Source organism: Mobula birostris, chromosome 14, assembly GCF_030028105.1.
Source record: "Mobula birostris isolate sMobBir1 chromosome 14, sMobBir1.hap1, whole genome shotgun sequence".
In the NCBI taxonomy this organism is placed as follows: Eukaryota; Metazoa; Chordata; class Chondrichthyes; order Myliobatiformes; family Myliobatidae; genus Mobula; species Mobula birostris.
Window position 1 is genome coordinate 24,059,992 of NC_092383.1, and position 24,852 is coordinate 24,084,843.

A 24,852-nucleotide genomic window follows, 5' to 3' on the forward strand; every position below is an offset into this window, starting at 1 on the left:
ACCACTGATTCATTATAAATCATAAAGAGCAATATTAGTCCTCTTAATCAACTAATATCTGTGACTACAATTATCAGCAGTTAAATGCTGGTTCTGTGTAGTAATAATCTACAAATTGTGTAAATTGTCTATATTCAACCTCACATTAGATGACACTCTCCTCAGAAAAACTTGTCTGCATTTCACAATGGCAGTTTGAGTTTCTGACTGATCAATATTTGCAGCTCTGTTTCATTAAATGCCTGAACTTTGGCCCTAGTTGGATGCAGGAACCTCTACCACATTTGTGCGGCTTTGACCAGAGATCTTGTTCATCGGTTTCTGATGGGCTGTGAACATAATTCAATTTTAAGAATACATTGCTCTATTGCAGATGATGACCATATAATTTGCACAGAAGGGTGTTTTCGACAAGTCAAGGGAATAACATTAGCAGAGGATTAGATGATATTTTAACTAAAGGAGAGGGTGATAAAGTTTGTACAATAATGGCAAGAGCCACTGAATCAGTTGCATATAGAACACAGAAATAGACCTTTTCAACCACCCGTTTACATATTAATCCAATTTCTATTCTCTCTTCCTCCCCTCGCCCACATATATATGCGCACGCACACTCGTCAACCTGTCACTTGCTCACAAGGGCCAATTTATAGTGACTTAATAACCTCAGTGAAACCCCACGGGATCACAGGAAGAATGTACCAAAGTTCACACACAACTTCACCCAAGATCAAGATTAAACTTGGGTCTCTGGTGCTCTGAGGTTCAGCCTCATGCAAACTGCCGTAATGATAATAGCACCTGCACTGGTCTGAAAGAAGACTGTTGAGAAAGATGCAGCAATGTGGTATCTGCTAGTTTTGGGGAACTTCTGGCACTGATTTTTTCAAGCAGGCTGAGAAATCAGATTAAAGAATACTAAATGTTTTAGAACACTAATTTTTAGATCAGCTGCTGCATGAATGTTATTGGGTAAAGTACAAGACAATTTTGAGTAAAGAAAATACATTTTATTTTAAATTCCATGGAATTTTTAAAAAATGTAGGAATGACAAGGCACATATAAAATGGTTAAGGGTCATCTTGTTGAATTTTGAAAACTCAATGACAATATAATGTAAAATTTTCAGTGCGTTATGTTACAGCAGGATTAAGATAGTTCATAAATGACAGGGCTTTGATTTACAGTGAAGATTGCAAAGCAGATTTAAGAGTAGGCCATTACAGCACATCCAGCAATTACAGATTTCCTTCCTCCATTGCAATCATGAGTACTAATGGCACACAAATCCCACAGAAAGGTCAGAGACGTGCAATTTTGGTGGCAAGGTTATTATGTAAATATTAAACTGGTTTGTTAATTATTGATGCAGGCCATCTTGCCCGATTTTTACATTTTCTAATAGTATTCCATAATTGACTCGAATTCTAATTTCATATGTTGCTTGAAATTTGTTAATTCTGTAATCAGCACTGCCTCTATATTCACTGGCAAGTCTGCATTCATTTATTCAATATTTCAGTGTCAATGTTTGCACAAAAGACACTCAATTCAATTAGTTGTCTTTATAATAGTTTCTAGTTTTTTACATTCATCACTTTCAAATGTTTTAGTACTTCAGTAATGCTGGACCAAAATAAAAATGAAGTTCAAAATGTGCTGCAAATTTTTTGATTTAACATGCTTAAATTGATTTGTACACATGTAATATAGCCATAATTTTGACAAGATCTCAAGTCTGGTTGAAAACTTCATTTTGTTTCAAGTCCTGATGATTTTCATGTGGCCACATTGCTTGACCTTTTGAGCTAAGGTGCATTACAGATATTTTTAAAGTGATTGAATTCAGTTTAATTCCAAGGCTATATATCACGCAGTCAATTGTTTAATATGGGTTTTTATTCCAAAGCATTTAAGTTATTAATACAGCAATATTTAATCTTCAAATGACTTCTTGAACAATTGCAGAATACTCTTTTGGGGGTCTTTAGAAACAAGTTATTCAACAAGTTTTTAAATATCATGACAAGGTTGCCACCAATCTGATTCATCCCAAAATGAAATGTAGAGGTGGTGCACTAACACAAAGACAGGAATGCCTTCCTGCTTTCCCAAGTGTGGCTAGTTGAAATTAAACTTATGCATAACTATTTACAAAATGACATTGGTTGTAAGGGTTTAAGATGGTTAGGGCAAGGTTGCAGAAGTAAATAAGCAACTACATTAAGTGTGAGCTACATCTCAACTCCTTTTACTACCTAATCTGAACATTAAACCAATTTGGTATTTTGAAATTTACCCAGCATTTTACAGTCCAGGTGTTCGATACACCACTTCTCAATTTCCCTCCTGAATTGTCAAGCTTTGTTAGGCCCCCTATAATTTAAAAGCTTTATCTGCTCTGTATGTACACTGACAGCTATGTATGGTAAAACACAAAGGAGCTGCCTTATTAACCATCTAAACTCAAATACAAGCATGGCTCTGCAATAATTCAGGAGATTCAGCTCCTTGTTCTTTGCACCTATCCAATTCTATTCACCCCTGTACATTTAAGTATTTATTTCATTTTAACACAACCACACTTTCAAGCACTATGTCCAGATTCTCCTTAAGACTATCAACTCATCTCCAAACCTTCCAGGAATGTATTTCTATTTAGGAGCCTTTCGATTATTTAAAATACATTAAACACTTTACTCATTACACTTAAACAAGGTCTTCCAGCTTCTCTTATTTCCATCCAACTGGTACCATTTTCTAAAGTATTATATTCAGCATGGAAGAATGATTTCTAACCACAGAATTATCCTATGCAATAGTCCATGTTGACCATTTTTGAGGAGGAGGGGCAGGAATTACAAACTGTAGCAGATTTTCTTGTCAAATTATTGATCAATGAAAGACATGGATGATTGATGAATGATGTAGTTTAATGTGTTTGAAGAATGGAGCAGTGATATTACACCATTTTATCGCTGCACTCCGGGATTGTCACACCTCAGGTGGGTGATAATCAGACTAAATTTAAAGCCAACTGATTTGCCCCACTTCTGAACATTGCCTTCAAGATGAATGTCACTCTTTTTGAAAGGTTAAGTTTTTTTTACATAATTTTAATGACAGCCATAAAAATCTGTCCACAACAACCATCCAACAATTTTAAGATAGTAATCCACCCTATTTCAGAAGGTATGCCAAAATAGGGAGACAATAAAGGTTGAGGGGTTATAATAAAACCACATTCTCCAGTCATGGCTATGCTGAAATACACCCACCTCAAATCTCGCTTTGCACAGACCCAGTAGACAACAATGATAGATGTTTGTACTAATATGTAGTATACTTTTAGATCATCCACAAAATTACTCAGAGGGAAGCTACAGTTCAGACATTTATTTCCTGCAGCAATCAGTAGATGCAATTATTTAACCATTGAACAAATCAGGCAGGAAGAAATTAGAAAACAGGATGTCACTGATGTTATCACTTAATATCTACCTCTACCGGATGACAGGGTGAGTTGGTTTCTGGTATTGTAACTATCACTCAATTTTATCATTGAGAAGCTTGAAGGGCTGTACCTGCACTTGTTTGAATTGAAATTAAAACCCCATCTGATGATATGAAACTGAAATGTACATCATGTTATGAAGTTACTCCGCAATATAGTGCATTGGAATCAGTTTGGTTTAAAGGGGTTTATTGTTCAAAATGTACAAAAACATTCACCAGTACAAAATGAGACCAAAACAAAACCTGAATTTCTGCCCCCTTTTGAATCAGTAACTCATTGATAGTGCATCGTAAAATTGATACAGAAATGGAACTGGTATGGCAGACTGCTGACCCTCTTAGAAAGTGACTATACCACCACCAAATCGCTAAACCCAACCCCGGCTCCAATTAATCCTTGCATAACGATGTTAGCAGCTGTGCTGTTTCCAGTCATTTACAGAGCTTCCTCGTCCTTCTTCTTCTTCTTGGATTTCTTTTCTTCCACCACTGCATTCAGAGGATGTGTGGATTCTTTCTTCAAGTAGCTTATGAAGTCATTAACTTCACGGCCTCCCTGGATTTAGAAAAACACTTGTCAGTATTTCACAATTTAGGCAATATGATTAACTAGGATTTAACCTGCCATGAGAAATGATGACACATTTTGCATTGCTCAACACTGTGTTCAGAGTTAGATTAAAAGATCTAGATTTCAAATCAACTCTTGACCTTTCTAACTGCAGATTTGTCCTAAAACTAAGATCAACCATACAAAGTTGAGAAGTCTTGAAACAAAAATGTAGTATTGATGCTGTTGTGACATTACACCTTGCCACATATAAATTATCTCAAATGGCTACTACCAGCAACAGATTATCATTAAAAATATCTCCTAATAGAAGCAGCATGCACAGCAGGTGCTTAGGAAGATGAAAGGTCTGGAGGTAGATTAATTACCTAGACCAGAGTTCTGAAAGTAGCAGCATAAGAGATTGGAGGCATTAGTAATTATCGTTCAAGAATCACTAGATTCTGGAATCGTTCTGAAAGACTGGAAAATTGCAAATATCACTCCATTATTTAAGGGGGGGGGGGGGGGAGGCATTAGAAAAAATTATCCGCTAGCTAGCCTGACCTCATTGGTTGATAAAATGATGGGAGTCCATTATTAAGGCCAATGTTTGTGGGTACTTGGAGGCACATGATAAAATAGGCCAAAGTCAGCACAATTTCCTTAAGGGGAACTCTTGCATGACAAATCTGTTGGAAATAACAATCAAAGTAAACAAAGGAGAGTCAGGATGCTGTTTACCATAAATTCCAGTGTATAAACCGAGAATTTGGCCTTAAATTTTGGTCCTAAAATTAGGGGGTCGGCTTATACAGAGAGTGCCAACTTTGGAAAAACAGACACATGGAAGACATTGTATTTATTGGCTGTTTTTGAGTCAAATACAAAAGAAAGTACAAACGCTTATGAAATCTACACAAAAGATCTACAAAACACATTGTTTCTCAATTTACTTGTACACACTGTTGTCATCAAACGTTCAATCCACTGTTGACACAAGAATTCTTTAAATGGTTTGTTTAAACTCACATCTAGTGGCTGGAGCACGGACGTCAAACCACCGGGAATGACTGCAATGTCCATATTTTCAGCTTTCAGTGCTGCTTTTGTCTCACCTGACAAGTGCGTCTTGAACATGTTCCAGACAAGTAGCGACTTTTCCTTCCTGAAACCTTCGGGACGTCGATGCCACACCTCTTTAACCCACTTCTTCCATCCAGCCGTGTTCTTGAACGTAAACAATACCCCACGGGAGTTTTTCTTTCTCTGGGAATGTTTTCCTCTTAAAAATCACCATCGATGGTAGTTTGGTCCCATCAGCCATACACGTTAACACGACAGTAAAATATTGCTTCTCGTGTCCAGTTGTTTTGACAAGGACTGTTTTCTCCCCCCTTCTGATTGACAGTGTGGTTGCCAGCAAAATCAAAGAACATTGGTGTCTCATCCATGTTACCTATCAGTGAGAGCGGGTAAGAATGTGCCTTTCGATGCTTGATTACAGACGATTGGAAGGCTGTAATCTTATTCTCAGGGTTGCTCGGCAACTTCTGAGCAATCTATTTTTTGTCTCAACACAAAATCACGTCTATTCATAAATCGGGTGCACCAACTTCGCGTAGCTTTGAAATTTTCGCTGACCTCACGGTGTTTTTCAGCCCATTTCAACGCTTGAACTCGAGTCATTTCTCTGGTAGCAATGTATCCAGACGATCGCTGGTGATTCACCCACCCTAAAACTTTTTCTCCCAGTTCTGGCCACTGGCATGTTTTCCCGCCGTTTGCACATTTCGTCTTTAGCATTTCCCTCAGCTTGTCCTCTGCCTTTCTCCACTCTCTCACTTGTTTCTCGTTTACACTAAACTTCTTAGCAGCTGCAGAATTATTCATTCCTTTAGCAAAATCAACAACCTTCAGCTTGAAGCCAGCATCATATCGCATTCGTTTTAATCTTTTGTACATGGTGGTCACAAACTCAATACTGAGTACACATACTGATCCTGCCACCCCGTGTTATGTTTTAATGAGATTACAATGGGCGCTAAATGGTTTGGGGGGGGGGGGTAACATTTCAGAGGATTCTTTACCAGTGGGAACCTAATCCAAAACTTCCCTCCCTGATTTATTAAGAATTCGCTTATAACGCTCTATAATGTGTAGGCCTATTTTCTTAGCAGATACCGGCTGACAAAATTTCCAGATTCTTCTTTGGTTAAATCAAAAACCTCTACAAAAGGGGTTGGCTTACACAAAGGTAACATGAAAAAGTCAATTTTTTAACCTTGAAAATGGCGGGGGGGGGGGTTGGCTTATACACTGGAAGTTACCAGTTACAATACTTAGATTTTCATAAGGTCTTTGAAAAGGTCATGCAGCTGCTTAACAAGAGCTGATGGTATTACAGGAAAGCTACAACATTGACTGACGAGCAGGTGGTTGCGAGTAGACTAGTGGTTCTGCAGGAGTTGGTGTTAGGACCACTTCTTTTCATGTTACATGCCGAGGATTTGGATGACAGAACTGATGGCTTTGTGGGCAAGTTTACGGATGATGTGGAGACAGGTGGAGAGGCAGGTAGTGTTGAGGAAGTAGGGTGACCACTAAAGGATTTGTGACAGATTGGGAGAACCGGCAAGTGGCAGATGGAATACATTGTTGGGAAGTGTATGGTCATGTACTTTGGTAGAAGGAATAAAGTAGTAGATTATTTTATAAATGGAGAAAATTCAAAAAAAAAAAAATCAGAGGTGCAAAGGGAGACCTCATGCAGGGTTCCCTTAAGGATGACTTGCAGGGTTGAATTGGTGGTAAGGAAGCCAAATGCAATGTTAGCATTCATTTCGAGACAACTAGAAGGAAGGATGTAATGTTAATGCTAACCAATAAGGTACTGGTTAGACCACACGTGGAGTATTGTAAGTAGTTTTGGGCCCCTTATCCATTGAAAGATATGTTGACAGTGGAGAGAGTCCAGGAGAACAAAATGGTTGAAATATGAGGAGCATTTGATGGCTCTGGACCTATACTCACTGGAGTTTAGAAGGATGCAGGAGGTTGCATTGAAACCTATTGAATATTGAAAGACATCGGTAGAATGGATATGGAGAGGATGTTTCCTATAGTGGGGGAGTCTAAGACCAGAGGGCACAGTCTCAGAATAGAGGGATGTCCATTTAGAACACAGATGAAGAATTTCTTTAGCCAGAGGGTAATGAATCTGTGGAATTCATTGCCCTAGACAGCTGTGGAGACCAAGTCATTAAGTATATTTAATAGAGGTTGATAAGTTCTTGATTAGTCAGGATGTCAAAGGTTACAAGAAGGCAAGAGAACAGGGTAGAAAGGGATCATAAATCAGCCATAATGGAATGACAAAGAAAACGATAGGCTGAATGGCCTAATTCTGGTCCTATATTCTAAAGGATTATCAGTAGGAGCCAGAATGTTGCTGTGGATACTTTTTAGAGAAAAAGATCAAGTTGTTCCCCAAAAAATATTCAATAGTAACTGCTAGAAATTGATGCCTTTATTATTTACATAATTAGATGTTGAAAAGCAAACTAGCAAATACTTATTAACATGAATCACTCATATTGGATTGGTGGTAAGGTACTAATAGATTGGGCATGATGATGAAATTCCTGGTCAGCATTATATCAATTTGAGAAATGTGAAAGTGCCAAGGAATGTTGTGTTTATATTACTTCAAGAACCAACCAAGTACTTACAGCAGCTTGTACATCCTTGCTGTAAGAAATGTGATTGTGCATAGTGTAAAAGCAGGTGCAAGATTACATTTCAAATCTGAAAATATATTTTAGGAAGGACAACTTCTGTCCTTGTCAATACTAAGCAAAGGAAAGACAATAAGAATGAAGAGGGAAAAGAATACCAATCTGGTACAAGTGAAACCACGATCCAGCTGTGTTAAGCAAGCTGGCATGGTTAAGATCATCCAAAACTACTATACTTTACCTTTAAGTTCTCAATATCTGACTCAAGCCACACAAGTCCCTTGCACAAACCTCTGTCCACCTATGTTTTGCTTTCTGTATCATGCCTCAAGTCACTGTAAAATGATATTGCTATATAATGCATAGGTTGGAACACTAGTTTGCATTGGAAATTTTCCTATGCTCTAGCAATCTAAAAGAAGTTGCCTACTTGGTAGAAAGATAGATTAATCATAACTTAGAGGCTTTACTAGTGAAATGTAAGTTAGGGTTAAAAAAAAAAAAGAGCTGGAGGGGGATTTCTCTTCAAAAGGTTGTCACAGCATATCTGGTAGCAGCTTTGCACTCCAAGTTACTGGCCAGCTGAGGCAGAAATAAGGAAAATTAAACACCGAAACTATAACCCCATTATATTTGTAAGAGTTGACTGGACACTCTTCTGAGGGAAAAGCAAATGGAGAAATTTCATTCCATTATCTGCATAATGTGTCAAATCACTCAAAAAACCCAAGTGGTCGCAAAAATTAGAAAAGCAGGATGAGCAAGTTATTTCTGATCCCATCGCAGACAACCATTTTGTGTGATTGTGCATAGTGTGCAACTTTGTAGCTTGCCACTTACTTTCATCAGATGTTTGATGAGATCACATTTGATTTTTCAAGAAGATGCTCGTATTTGAAATTGAACAGGAAAATTGCAATGGATATAGAGGGTTGGACACAGACAAATAAGTCTTTTTGTTAAATAGATATAGCTGTCTGCCAAAAGAATAATGATAGAAGCCAAGAGTAACAAGCTAAACTTTCATTCCTCTGCCACTACAATCTTCAGCACTAAAGCTAACAATGCAGTCACCATTTTATTACAAATGATTTAAAATATGACAAAACATACCTCATATTTCTTTGGATTCTTCTTTTTACCCATTGGCGCAAAATAAATTGTGGGGAACCTAAATATTAAAACAAACATTCAGAAGCAGCTCCAAATGGAGATTTGATTTAATAATGAAAATTTGCCATTTTCACTGATCATACCCTTGAACTTGATACGGTGAAGGCACATCATTGGCTGTAGCATCCATCTTGGCAATGACAATATTGGAATCACTGCTCACCTGATTGAGAGAACATAACAAGCCATTTAAAAAAAATACAAGTGCAAAAAAATCCACTTTCACAATCAGAGAAGACAATAGAATAGATTCTAACCTTCTCTGCAAGCTCTTTATACTTGGGCTCAAGGCTCTTGCAATGACCACACCAGGGAGCATAAAATTCAATCAAGACATCCTTTGTTTCATCATTTATAATATCATCAAAGCTCTCAGCTACTACAACCTGTTAAAAGAGAAACATTTAAAAGCAGATAAGCAACTGCAGGAGTAAACAGTTAGCAAGATTAAGCTGAGCTAATAAATCAAATCTAAAATAAAAAGCTAGTACCAAGAAAGGACAAGCACAAATTACTCAGATCTTAAAAATCCTCTAATCATTCATGTCCATAGAACAGAAAAGCTTGCTATCATCAGCCAATGTGGATTTGTGATTCCAAATTATCATAACGTAGCCTACTGCCATCCACCTACTACCAATTCAAGAGAAATCACGGATAGTCAATAGAAGCAGGTTTCGCCAGCCACTTAACTCCAAGCTGGTCATATTGGGAGAAACAAATCCACTAGTTCCTGTCAAATCTCTCAAAACACCCACTGTTTGGGCAGTTTCAGAAGATATGAAAATTAGCAATATTATTAATGCAATTTTCAGTCCTGAATAGTACTGATAAACACTTAAAACCTAGCATAAATTCACCATGCTACCAAGAAAATTAATTTTCACATAAAAAATGAATTCTAGTTTTCTAGAGACCAACCTTAACAGGTTCATCATTAGTCTCTGGGATCGGCTCAGATTTCAAGTAACGTTTCAGTTTACCAGCGAAGTAGTCCTCAAGAAAACGCTCCAATGCCTTTCCGTCACGCCTAGAAGCAAAAGAGGTCTCTGAACAATAACTTACAAAATGTTATTTTTAACTATGGTATATTAATTGAACAACTCTTACAGTGAACTACTGCACAACTACAGTCAAAATCTATTATATTTAGGTCCATGAAACTTGACAAGTAGCTAATCAGCAATCAAAAGACAATGAGTAATTCTACAAAGAACCTTTAATGTACCAGACTTTTTAAAATTGTCTATAGTATATTAACATTCTGCACCCAAGCAGTAACTCTCATTATAGAAGATTGAATTAAATCCAGGGAAACCCAACAATTATTCTCAGACTGGAATCCAAGTATGGGTGGTTAGAGGACATGCAGAGTCGTTAAGTATGCATACTAATATTGTGTGTAAGGCTCATGAGAACATGGACGCAAGTTACATCTGGAGGGCTTTGTGGCTAAGGGTAACACCCAGTCTGGGCAACAGCCAGAAATAGGAGTATGCATCTTACCGTAGATGCAACCTTTAACTTTACATTATTTATGATAGTTTACTACCTCTATTGCTAATACCCTAAAGGAGTCTGAAATTATCTGGTCCAACCCCTTCAAATCCCTGACTACGCCTCATTAGCACAACCATCCATCTCAATCGTCACCATCCATGAGGTACCCTCCCCCCAAGCTAACATACCATAATTCCACAGTTCCATGATGGTGCCAGTGATGTAAATCAACTCCCTTTTCAGGAGTGCTTTCCTTCAGTCGACAAAATTCAGGGCACCAGCTATGATTTTGCATCCTTGTGTTGAAGAAAGCAGCCTAGATTCCTACTTCTTCTGTTCCCCTCTAAGCTGCGTGGCTGGAATTTTCTTTTATATGTTTTATTAAAGTGCCATGCAGTTTTCAGGTCATGTAAAAAATAATTAAGAGGGAACGTTGCCTACACAGTCTCGTGCTACATTGACACAACCATCTCAAGCCATTTAATTTGAAGTATTCATCACTTAGTACAAAGACAAGCTTTTTAAAACCTAGTTTAACAAAGAAAACTAGATTCTAAAATGCCAAAATTTTGCATTTCTCCTATAACCGAGACTCATGACTCTTGGTCACAGAAGACAAAAAGCAGCTAGCTTCCATATCTGATTTATGATACTTACGAGAACTCCTCTTGCATCACATATTTTTCATCTTTTGCTGTTTTAATAGCAACTACAGGAATGTCACCACTGACAGTATCCAAGCCAAATTCTGAGAGCTCATGGCCAAAGGTTTTATGACTGGCAACGGCAAAGTGCAGTTTTTCACCAGCTTCCAGGAATTTCTGAGCAACCTTCATCACTCTGTACAATTAGAATAAATAAAAACAAAAGTTTAGAAGTCTAAACACTCTATGCATCATGTTAGAATATTACTGTACAATGAAAGCTAACTTCAAACATGGATTATATAGTTCAATATCACTTCTTCCAAGAAGACTTGGGGAAGGGGCAAGAAGAATGCTTTCATTCAGAGGGTGGCTGGAATCCAGAATGTACTATCTGCTTGGGCAGATGAGTCAGGTACTCTCACAGCATTTAATACGATAAGCACATAAATCACCAAGAAAAAGTACCTGATGAGCCACATGGCCATGGGCCAACCGGCCTTTCTTTGCTTAAACACAGCTCATTCCATCAAATATGGGCAAGTTCATTTGAGATAAATATTACATGCACCGTGAATACTTGTGCTTAGAGCAACAAGGGGCAAATTACGTAATAGTACTTCTCCCACCCTCAATATATCCATTACTCTAGCTATACTGCACCGATTTGAGTCGTGCCATCCCAGGTAACCCCGATTAATGCTAACCTAATCACAGGACAATTTACAATGACCAATTAACCCACCCAGTACACCTTTGGACTGTGGGAGGAAACCGGATCACCCGGAGTAAAAACATACATTCTACAGAGAGGACACCAGAATTGAACTCCGAACTCCAACCCTGCCAAGCCGTAATAGCTTTGTGCTAATTGCTCTGCTACCATTACACACTCTACCATCTTCAAAATTATTTTAGAGCTTCAAATTGAAACAAGATATTTTGAGAAGCAAATCCCAACCTTCCCCTCTCCATCTCCAACACCTAATGCAAGACAAAATTACACTGGTAGACAATACAAATTTAAAAACAGGGGTTCTTACCAAGCATCAAATACTGAGAAGAGCTTGGTCCATTTAAGTCAGCACTGATTAGAAACTGAACAATGCCAGAGCCTGAAAATACTGTTTAGCCTAAAAGTCAATATCCACATCTTTCTATCCTAGTTTGTAGGACACATGTAAATTGTTTCTGATGTATCCATAATGAAAACTCTTGACGGTTAAATGCCGCATAACATATAGAGCCAAGAGTGTTTTCAATACTGATTGTCTAAGAATGCTCATTGATCACTTAGACTTAAGCCAATTCCTCAAAAGCAAGTCCATACCAACACCCAAAGTAAACATGCATATTTTATTTATGCACAGTACTATATTGTTGCCATCATTCAGACTTGAAGTAATTGATAAATCTATCAATTAATTGGAAGGCCAGCTGTATTTCATTATCACCTAATCTAGATTCAATCTAGAGATGTTCCCAACCTGGGGTCCATGGACTCCTTGCTCAATGGTATTTGGTCCATGATATGGTGGGGGGGGGGGGGTGTGTGTGTGTGTGTGTGTGTGTGTGTGTGTGTGTGTGTGTGTGTGTGTGTGTGTGTGTGTGTGTGTGTGTGTGTGTGTGTGTATATACACACACATATTTATACACACACATATATATACACATATACACACACACGCATATACATACATATACATACAAAAAGTTGGGAATGCCTGATCTGGAGGATGAATTCTATAAACTGATTCAATCTTATATATTTCCCCTATGAAGTTGGTTAAAACTTGATTGGATGGCACAATAAAATTAAATCAGAAGTCAGATATTGTAAACATTATACATGTTGGAATGCAAATAAAAAGAGAAGGCATTTGAACGCTTGAACCATCCATTTGCCATGGAGCAAGTACCTATTTCTCCAGTAGTTGGAACCTTTTGGATTCTTTTCATAATCTACATCATAGTATGCTACCAGCAGGTCCTTTCCCTTTAATTGGTCTTTGTTGTCCTCAGTCATGAAGGGACAGATACCAAAACTGCAAATGAACATAAATGTATTAATTTTTATACCTAGTCAAAAATTATTACACAATGCTAAACAGAAATCACAACAGACCTTAAATACAAGTTTAAAACTAATTAAGAATACTTCGTAATACAATTACATGCAACATAATTGCATGCAATCAATTATGCACACGAAGATGATGAAACATTGGAGCAGAGCTTCAACTAAACCTGGTAGCGTTCTAGATCAAATCCACTAGATTTACTCCCAGACCATTTCCTTTCCAGTTTAATGATTAGTAGCAAACCCCGAATTTCCATTTTTTCCTTCATTTATCTCCACGATCATTGCAAGAAGCAACATATCAGATTTATTACTGATTACTAATTATCTAATCAAGGAAACAAGAATTGTTTAAGAGGCTTAGACAGTGATGAGAATGGCATGTCTATTTAAAAATGGAGAGGATAAGCCAGACAAGGTTGAAGTTGAATTTTAAAGAAATGCACATTTAGAAGGTATACAGAAAATGAAACCGGGAAATAGCAAAAACATAAGAAAATTTACACTAATAAGGAATATCCAGGATTTTGACTTGAGACGTAATAAAGACTCACTTCAAAAACTTAAAACCAAAATATAAAATTTAGCAAAAGGCTAAATAAATAATTTCTTCAGGTTAGTGGTCTAGTTAGTAGGTGAAATAGAAAGCAGTTTTATGAAATACCAACACAAAGGGGATAATCAACCACAAGCAATTTACTGCACTTTTTTCTCCTTTCAGTTTTGAAGCTCATTAATTTGACTATGAACATAGCAACATTATTTATCCTTTTCTCTGCAATTCGAGAAAACATGCAACATACAAACATCAGCATAAAATTGAAAATAGGATTTGAACTTACACATTGTCTTGAACAAATCTTTTTATTTTTGCGTTTGAGAATTTTGCTTCTGTATATTGAACAGTGCTGCTCTCAAACTTGTTTGCTAATCTTGGAGGTCGGAACAAGATAACGCCTCTATTTAAAAATAAACAAAGCAGATATTTAATACTCATAATTAGCAAGAGTACCAGTACCACATAAATTAAACACAATTTTCTACTGAATTTAGTTTTGTTATCGCAAAAGGTTTAATTAGTAGTAAATTTAATGGAAATCCTCCTGAAATACTTTCTACTCTTCTTATCATGAAATGTAGCTGTCGAGATGCAGGATTTTACTGCAACAGTTAAAACTTTCAAAACTTAGTCATTCCCATTTTAAAATATTTTGATCTTCAAAGCAGATTTACAATCATCAACAAATAACCAACTGGGAAACAACTTGGGTTTCAAGTACTAATTGCAAAGTAGAGGAAAAAGCCCTGGTTGACTGTGAAAAAATTATGACTACTAATTTGAAAATCTAAGAATTTAAAATTGCTAATCCACCTAAGCATTACAAAATGAGCAGAACAATTTACCTTCCCCAACAACCAAAGATACAAAGTTGGCGATTTAAAAAAAAATTATCTAAGGCTCTGCAGAATTATTTGACAAGGTTCAAAAGTCGAATAATGTCCTCCATGTTGCTTTTCAGTCAACGACAGCATGTTTATTCATACTGCGCAATTGTTTGTTTCAGATTCCCCATCGTGGCATGAAAGGGTAGGCTGTATTGCTGCCCCACTGTGCACTTTTCTAATAAAAACAAATCACAGAGGATTGAGATGTTCATGCCAGAACAACATGACCGGTTTCTCTTCAAAAGAACTTTGCCCACAGATTCTGTTTAATGTCTAACTGAAATTCAGTACATACTATAATTATACATGGAATGCTGGTGTAATTTTTAATATTTAAGTGTCTGTATTTTTAACCCAAAACTTTCGAACTCAGACAGCAGTGCTATTAACTAAGCAATGGCTGACATTCCATACATTCATTATAGAGCAAAATCCTGCAGCAACAGCAGGGATCTCCTTCCCATACAATAAGACCATGGCTGAACAAATTTCAGGTCTACACTCATTTTATGTCCCTATACAAAAAAAAATCATGTGATTGTAACACATCCACTGACTTCGTATCCACAGTACCGAGACACAAAATTCCAAAACTTCATAACCCACAGTACAATTTAAGCTCCTCTCAGTTCTAAATAAAAGAGTTCCAGGATTAGCTCCTGGTTCAAGATTCACCAGACAAGGACTTTCCATCTATCTGCAACATCTATCACAATCCAAATAAAAATAGCACTTTTCAATTACAACTTTGAACTGAATTTCTAAAGTGAAATTCTAGCAGATTGACAAGCTTTCAGTAAGATAAATTTGATCACTGCCAACATAGATCTGAGTAATCACTGAAACTCATGTTCACCAAGATAAAATGGTCTTCCACTTAAAGATTAAAAAGTTGCTCTGAGAAACAAATGGAAGTGAAGAGGAGTATTCACAATGCAATTTTAAAATTATTTTAAACATTGTTAATGCTTTAAAATTCAGCAAAACAACAGCAAATATTCAGACACTAATATATTAGGAAGGAACTTTCCATATGGAGAAAGAATCCACTTATATGGTGTTTAATGATACTAAAACAGCAAAAAAGGAAAACCCACTAAAATACACATGCAAGGAGCTAAGCATGTAGACAAAGGACTCTACTGTATTACTGCTTGTTAGTCAGAATTAGATTTTCCCAGATACATGTCAGTACATACTCATCCTTAATGTCATATTTCTTAATTAGTTCTTCTGTGTTGGTGTGTGCAAATCGGTAGCTCTCCCTCAATGCACTTGCAGCTTTAAGAAAATCTGCCTGCGATGTACTAGAAGGGTCAGCAAAGAAACCTGCAAAATAAGCATGCACATATTAATATTAAAATCAAACTAATTAACCATTGAGAAATCAGCATCAGAAACAGATTTCACAATGTACATTTATGGCTTTCTCTTTACTGTACACTGTATTCCTCTACCAACGTACCAAGTTTAAAGTTCAGAGTCAGAAAAAATATTCCCGTTTCCAACAAGCTGTAGATGAAAACAGAAGGCCGGAACATTTGGATGCCAGTGATAGCACAGAAAATATGCACACCTTAAGATTAACTACACAGATGAAGTTCTTCTAGCTCGATTAAATAACAATTTGTATCTTCCATAAAAATATTCTAGTCAGGAATTCCAAAGGGACAAATGTCAATTTGAATGACAATTCCCTTGTCCCTCTGCATCTAAATATCAAACCATCTGGACATGCCCACTTTATTCCAGTGAACTCACTAACTCCACGCCACCATTAAATACCACCATTGTAAAGAATATGCTGCTTTCTACAGCATTTAAAAATTAACTCTTTTTTTAAACTGAATTTTACAGGCAGCTACGTACCAATAACTGAGGCATCGGCATCATTAATAAAACTCTCCAATTCTTCCAGTGTTTTAAGATCAACAGAGCTGGGTCCTGCCTGTTTCTTCAAATGGCTGACAATACCATCTGTACAAATGTATCAGAAAGGTAAGTTACTACAGAGAAGTCAGCCTTGCAATACAAACTCAGGACAGTTGATCTTTCACCAAACAGATGGTACTTTATACAAGGCCACAACAAGTCAGAGACAAAGGAATGAAAAGTTCTTGAAATGTCTTGTTGCAACTAGAGGAAAAGGCTACAAGTTTTAACTGGTGACATGAGGAGATCAGGCACTGAAGAAAGACGGTTAGCAAGAATAGGAGTGATGAGTGCAGGACTGGATATGTGTTTGGTTCAGGCACAGATCCAAATGCCAGCTAGATGGTACAAAAAATGCCTCGATATGGCGAACAAATTTCACCTCACATGCCAGTGATAATAAACTCAATTCTGAGAATTCTGATTCTGAACAATATTATGGAGCTAGAGAAGTGTAATCCTTTCATGGAGGTTTGAGATCATGCCTGAGTATGGATTGGAATTGGAAGTAGTAGTTTGTTTTTAAATACAAAGATTGGACTGTAGCTGTTCCAAAATTTGTAGGAAAACAGATGAAGGAAAATTTCAAGCAACACACATCAAAGTTGTTGGTGAACGCAGCAGGCCAGGCAGCATCTCTAGGAAGAAGTACAGTCGATGTTTCGGGCCGAGACCCTTAGTCATGACTAAGGGTCTCGGCCCGAAACGTCGCCTGTACCTCCTCCTAGAGATGCTGCCTGGCCTGCTGCGTTCACCAGCAACTTTGATGTGTGTTGTTTGAACTTCCAGCATCTGCAGAATTCCTCGTGTTTACGAAGGAAAATTTCAATTGGATGCATCCAAATATACATGGAAATAAAGGCACTTTCCCTGATGGGGGAAAAAAATGCAGCATATATGAAAAGACACAAGAATAATTTACTGAGGAACGGCAATAACCATATTCAAACAGAATGAGAAGCACGTATTGTAAACGGTTGAACCTCAGTAACAAAGCAAAGATTGTTCCATGCACCTAGTTATCAAACGTAAAGCATGGTGAACTACTTCAGAGTTGAGGGAGTAAATAGTAATGGATTTAAGGGAACAGAAAGAGGGATTCACAGGCAAAATAACATAGATGGGAGAAGGATGCAAGAACAGGTAGCTGCCTTAGAAATGGAAAGAAACGCCATTAGCAACTTGATAGGCAAATCAAGGTTTAAACCAGAGTATATAGTGACCCAAATTCCCTATCAAGCACCAGCTCCCAGGCATTATAGAGTCATACCCGCTGTTCTAGGACCATCATAAGACCCAGATTCTTCACCATCACGGAATATCTTCAAAGTTGGATACCCACTAACTCCATACTTGGTACATGTGTTTGAATTTGCAGTGCAGTCAACCTTGGTGGAATCAAAATATAGCACATCAGAATCCACTTATCTGAAATGCTTGAAAATACAAATTCAATATTACACATTAGTAAAATTCCAAAGATATTTTCCTACATGGAAAGGATATCTATAGTTTGTTTACGACACAAGATTAAAAGTATGAACACTTAAAATATAATAACTACTCCTTACATTAAGACACTTCCTTTAAGTGTCTTTTGATAGTCTTGTCCTTAAATTTCTAAACTAACCACCCTATCAGAATAAAAGTTAGTTCTTCGAAATAACATTATTCACAAGGAACAATATTCTGTCAGATCTTTTAAAAAAGCTTATGATTTCCTCATCTCATATCCAAAATGTGACTTCCATTTTCACCAAACCATAATGGTCCTGCAGATTTAGACAAATAAATTAACAAAGCAGTTCTAATGATGTTCTTGGTCCAGTATGCCAGAATTTAACTCTGATGTGTGCTTTTGTTCATTAAGTTTAGGAGAAAACCAACAGAATAGAATTTAAGCATACAGCATATTGATATATCCTAATTTAGTTTTTAAAATGTCTGGTCCTATCCTATATAAACTGTAAAATCAAGCTAATATTACAAAGTACGTGCATATTTCAGCCATCATTGTTAGCAAATATTGTTTCATAATTAGTGTCTCATTTGAATAACTTTACCATAACTTGGTATAAATCTTTAAGCAGCATGGCACAGTTGTTAAAAACTAACATTATTTCAACACATAATATATCACAATTAGCAATTATTCAGTTCACACAGAGCCTCAATAACTCACTTTAACTAGAGGAACTTTTCCTTTCAACCTAGTGGCAGCAGTTTCATATTCTGGGGCCAATCGTTTGCAATGGCCACACCTGCAAAGAGTGAAGGACTTATTAGAACTAGCAGATACCTGACACAATTACTCATTTGCACTATTAGGTTGAATCAAGATTTTCAAATATTGTAAGGAAACAGACACAAAAATAACATGACAAATTTGGGTTTTGTGATGAAAGATTATTGTCCTGAAACGTTGCTGTAGATGTGATGAGCATTTCAAATTTCCTTATGACATTCAATCTGATGACAACCACATTACCACACTAATTACAGTCCCCAACTGATCTACCATGCTAAAAAATCTTTGGGATACACAAGTGAATTACAGCAATAAGGAGAGACAATCACATAGTTACAGAGAGAATGCAGAAATTGTACATGCAGAGTAGAAGTCAGGATCAGAACAGAGATACTGAAGAAACCAAGTAACATTACAAAACACTGGTTAAACTGTTAGGTGGAGTATATGGTTGCCACACCAAAGGGGGATGTGGTTGCACTGGACAGAAAACTGAAGATTCAACACGATGTTGCCAGGACTGGAAAGATTGGACAAGATGAACTTGATTGTCCTAGGAAGGAGGCAGCCAAGGAGGAACTGATAGCGGTACATAAAATTATAAAAGGTATAGGTATGATAGAGTCTGAATATTTACCCAAGATAATAAAATATTTATTTTTTAAAAAATCAGTCTAAAAGACATTTAGGTAGGCACTTAAATAAAGTTCAAAGTAAATTTATTATTGAAGTACATGTAGGTCACCATATATAACCATAATATTCATTTTCTTGTGCGCATACACAATAAATCCAATAACCATAATAGAATCAATTGAAGATTGCATCAGCAGGGAAGACAACTAATATGTAAAAGACCCAAAAAAAGCTAATCAAAAAAATATCGAGAACACGAGATGAAGAGTCCTTGAGAGTGAGTTGATAGGTTGCGAGAACAGTTCAATGATGGGGTAAGTGAATTTATCACCCTGGTTCAGAAGCCTGATGGTCGAGGGGTAGTAAATAAGTATGACTTTGGTAAATGGGATTAAAGGGAAAAGGTCAGCCTGGATGTAATAGGCCAAAGGCCTCATTTCTGTGCTGTCTCATGAAGATATGAGGCAGCAGTTCAGATAACTACACAACTGTTCTACCCTCTGGAAGGTCACTAAAACCATCAAGTTTATGCCAGCACTCAGAGCAATCCCATCATCAATTTCCTTGCTGTTGATTCTCTCAGATGCTCCTCAACCCTGCCTCCTACCCCCATTCTCCGACCACCACTCCTGCTGGGATTTTCTATTTGAGAAATTAAGATGCTTTGCACCTCTTAAAACCAGGGAGATAATGAATCAAACTGATGGGGATTTCACAATTTATAAAAAATTGCTTCCCCAAGATAACTGAAGTTTAAACAGCCACAAATGAATCAAAATGGGATCTTGAAGAAGCTGTTCATAAAAAGATAATTATAATATGTAATTCTATTTCGGAACCTATTTGGAAAATTGAAAAGATTAAAAGGAATTAAAGCTCAAAAGAAAATTAAAATAAATGGGGAGAATATTAAACAAGAGAAGAAAATCAGCAGCTTAAGTTGATCTGCTTGTCTTGCACTCACTTTCCAAGGTATACATGTGCAGATACTCTGTTGTCATGCAGAACCTCAACACTAAATTATACAATCACTTTCCGGCAAGCTCTCACTGGGGGCACTGCATAAAATAAGGGCCAACTTCATCACAGGCCAACACAATACAGCGATCTGGAGCACTTTAGTTATTGCTGATACCTAAACAAGTGTTACTAGTAGCGAGAAGGCTGTTAAAGGACATTTTAAAATTATAATTTCTACAGTTACCCCTTCCAACTACATAACGCAACCAGAAAAAAGAAACAATTTCTTATTGCCTTCACTTATTTGAAATATCTAAGCAGTGCAAACCTCTCCAACAAGTGGATGGACGTGATGCACATCAGGCAGCTGCTAAGTCCTGTACGATGTTGCGTTTCTTAAGCATTGTTGAAGTTGCACTCATCCAGGCAAGTGGAGAGTATTCAGATGCTAACTGCATTTCATTGGCTTTGTATCTGTACTCGGCACAATGACAATAAAGTTGAATCTAATCATACTTCTGACTTGAGTTTTGCTCTTGTTGGGTATCATCACAGCCTGGCACTCAGGTGGCAAGAGCTATTGTGGCACACGTCAGCCCAGATCTGGATATTGTCCACTCTTGCTGCATTCGGTTGTGGACTGGTTTCAAGACCTTATTATCTGCACAAATTAGGCCATCTGTCCAAATCTCCAACTCTCTTATGGGTCAATATCTTACTTTATTTTCCCCTGACATCAACGAACAATCAGCATTAATGTTGCAAAGTGTTTGCAAGTACTACAGTCTGGTGCCAACTTTTACTGAAGAGTCTGTGAATGGTTTGGTCCTATTGAAATTTGTGAGTCACACACACACATTAGCCACGTCCTCTTATGACTCATTATTTAATGAAACAGTGCATAGATTAACATAATGGTGCCTGAGAGGGGTCAGAATACATTTTTACCCCTTCACTCTACACAATCCTTGCACCACTGCAACATGCTTCATACTAGATAAAGGGCTGGACAAGAGACACAGAACAAAAAAATTGCTGTGACACTACAATGGAGAGATCATATATCAAAACTCCCAAACAGGCAAAATATTTTAAATTATCCCATTTCTGGCATAACCAATAGACCAAAATCATAAACAGATCGACCAGAGTATGAAATCATAGCCCTTGATTTATCACTCAAGTCATCATTCCATTATTTACAGAAATGAGTTATCACCTCATCGACTTTTCCGTGTCACATTCATAAACCATCCAATTTCCAACTGAAGACTGATTCATATTCTGAGCAAAAGTAACATTGCGTCAATTCAAAATTATTAAAATTTCAATTACTTGAATCCTGAATTAATTAAAAAAGGGATTAATTCAATAAAACTTTTACAAAATTGTTTCCTGAACACAAATCGTAGTCCAAACTTCAGCAATGTTCTTTGACCAGAATGCCATCTTGCAGAGAACCATTTTTCTGTTACATGAAAGTCATGTAGAAAAGTTATATAAACAATTATAGTGCAGGAAATAACAATTGAATTGGACTTGTTTTAATTTTAAAAGCTAAGATAGAGAAATGATACAAGGGCTTTCTTAGGATGGACCTGCTGCAGTTTGCCACAATCCCACTGGCTCTTGGACCGCCTATAAATTTGCCAATGACACAACAGTCGTTGGCAGAAGGCAGACAAAGAGTGAGATTAGCTGGTTGAGTGGTGTAACAAAGGAATTGACTGTTGTCTTCATGAAATAGAAGGCAAGAGAAAATACACTTGAGGGATCCATAGTAGGGAGGGTGAACAGTTTCAATTTCCTGGGTCCAACATAAGGCGGCTATATTTAATTAAGATTGTGATGACAACCAAATCTTCTTAGACTAGCAAATTTCTACAGATGTACTCTGAAGTGCACTCTAACGTTTCATGACCAAATGGTATGGAGGGAGCTACTGCACAGGATAAGAAAATGCTGCAGAGGGTTGGAAACTCAGCCAGTTCCACAAACATTAGCCTTCTCCAGCGGCGAAGTCACGCTCAAAATTTGCTGCCTCAAAAAGGCAGCATCCATCACAAAGGACATGTCCTCTTCTCAGTGTTACCACCAGAGGAGGTGGCTTGCTGTATTTGTTTTATATATGTTTCTATTGTATATATTTGCTTTGCAGCAGAGGGCAATACTGCAAAAACCATAAATTACAATATATATAACTATTCAAATTTTATGACAAGTGCCAGTGATATTAAACCTGATTCTGGTTAGTGACAAACCATTTGCAAACACAATTTAATCAAATCAGAATATGTATACTGTACCTAGAAACTAAGATGGTACTGGTTGGGAGTTTCATTTCAAAACATATCTGTCACCAAGTAAACAGTGACGTAAATGACTCTCAGTGAGGCTGTGGAAGCAGAAAGATCTGATTTTTACATTATAAAGATTTTTAGGAAGTCCTATTTTGAGGAATACTGAAAATTATCATGCACGGGACCAGTTCTCCGTTTTCCATTAGAGTTTACTATTTCATGACCACGTTTGCTGCAGATGAATAGGGGCTGATTGAGACTAACCTAATACAAAAATCTAGGTGGTCGTATGTGTTAAGAGAATGACGAATCTTTAAAAAATCTGGAAAACGGCTAAGTACAATGCAGCTAAAATATAACTGCAAAAAAAAAAACACCAATATGGCATGCTAAAAAAAATCCAACAGTAGATTTCAAGGCTGTGTGCTCAGAAGAATCTAAAGTCTTCATCCAAGAATCACCAAAATATGAATATAGGGAAAGCAACTGGTACACTGCCTTTCATGGAAAAGGTAACTTTATATAAGAAATGTTCCAGTAAACAGTTTCTGTAAAAATGTGTACAAATTGTTACACCCTACCAGAAGAAATTGCTACCAGATTCTGCCTCTGGGTCATTAAAGAGTAACTTAACACAAATGGAATCAAGTTGAACCTGTTCATTCTATCTCTACAAAGAACCCGTGAACAGAAAAGAACCATAAATTTTCACTGTTGTAATCCACAAGACAAATAATTCCCCTTATAGTGGTTTTTCAAGAGGAAAGACTACAGTCTACTGAATTGAAGTCAATGTGCTGTTTTCGTTCAGGTCATGCCATTTATAAGTAGATCACTTGTACACGTTTTGCATTGCTGAATTCACCATTTGTCCTGGTTGCCTACCCAGGAACCAGAGAGCAATACCACATTTGTATCTGTTACCAGCTCATGATATAATCCATATTTTTATCACACAAGGAATGGGGATAAATGATTAACGAGTTCCATTTGATAAATTTCTTCGGTGCCTCATGGTTTCTACCGTGCTGCCAGAAATGTAGCTAGGTCAGTGTCCCGGAGGTTGCATAGATGCCCGGAACAGAACCCCGCCACCATTTAGCCTCTGCATCTGCACCCGCGACTGGCAGAGGAACGACGAGCCAATGAGAGCTGGCCACCGATTCCTCGAGAACCAATCAGCACTCGCCACGAGAGGTGCGTTCATCATTTCCGCTGTCAATACGGCGGCAACACGACAGAGCGCCGAGCCGGGCACGCTGGGTATTGTAGTTTCATCTGCGACCGACAACCCACAACCCACAAGCAGGAGAACTACAAGTCCCGAAATCCTCTGCCCGCACACCGCAGAAAACTAACACACCCACCCGTTGCATGGATGGCATCTATTAACCGGGCTCTAACCTAACGCACCTTTTTTTTCCCCCATGCGGTAACTAGATCCCTGGGGTAAACTGAGCGGCACTCCAACACAAAACGCGTCACAGCGCAGTCAGCGGCAACACAACAGAGACCCCCATTCTGAGGGGGAGGGGGAAGGGGTAGAGGAAATGGGGGCAACGTCCAGGAGTCGGACACCTTTCGGTGACGGACTCGTCAGGTCGGGCTTCACCGGAGGGAAACAGCGGTCAGCAGCACAGGAGTGTCCAGGGGCCACCGCACCCTGGAGACTCACCAGGGAGCGAAGAATTCGACCAGAGCCAAGTCGTAGTCGTCGATCTGATCCTCGAAGTCGTCGTCCGTCAGCTCGATCACGTCGCTGGCCAGCGACGCGCCGACAGTGCAGGCAAGGAGCATAAAGCGGATCATGGCTGCGGCTTCGTGTGAGCTCACTCCTCAGTACCACTACTCTACACGGCCGCCAGCCTCTACTTCCCCGAGCGATGGCAAAGTGAAAGAGCAATAGAGACGGAAGCACCCGGAGTCAGAGTGTGGCGCCTTGCAATTGGATGGTTTACGCCCACGTGGAGGATACCCCCACTAATCATATGCGTCAAATCAGAGCCGCACAACTTCTGATCTGGACCAATAGCATTATAGCCCGGGAGTCTGCGCTCTACGATTTGAGAGTAAAGGTGCTCTGTCATTCTGCTGTTAATGTGATGGTCAAACTGCCTGGCCATGAG

At 37.9% G+C, this 24,852-nt stretch overlaps 1 protein-coding gene across 1 annotated transcript; it reads right to left on the reverse strand.

Annotated features, from left to right (window-relative positions):
* Positions 1-3,690: 3,690 nt before the first annotated feature.
* Positions 3,691-24,647, reverse strand: LOC140209779 (protein disulfide-isomerase A3-like). Its single transcript, XM_072278242.1, has 13 exons — positions 24,402-24,647; positions 18,765-18,843; positions 17,853-17,970; positions 16,520-16,627; positions 15,850-15,979; positions 14,047-14,163; positions 13,044-13,169; positions 11,138-11,320; positions 9,902-10,010; positions 9,238-9,366; positions 9,064-9,143; positions 8,921-8,978; positions 3,691-4,076 (listed from the first exon to the last, which is right to left on the reverse strand). Exons 1-13 carry the CDS (start codon positions 24,533-24,535, stop codon positions 3,957-3,959), a joined length of 1,491 nt encoding a protein of 496 aa, XP_072134343.1. The 5' UTR covers positions 24,536-24,647; the 3' UTR covers positions 3,691-3,956.
* Between the last annotated feature and the right edge of the window lie 205 nt (positions 24,648-24,852).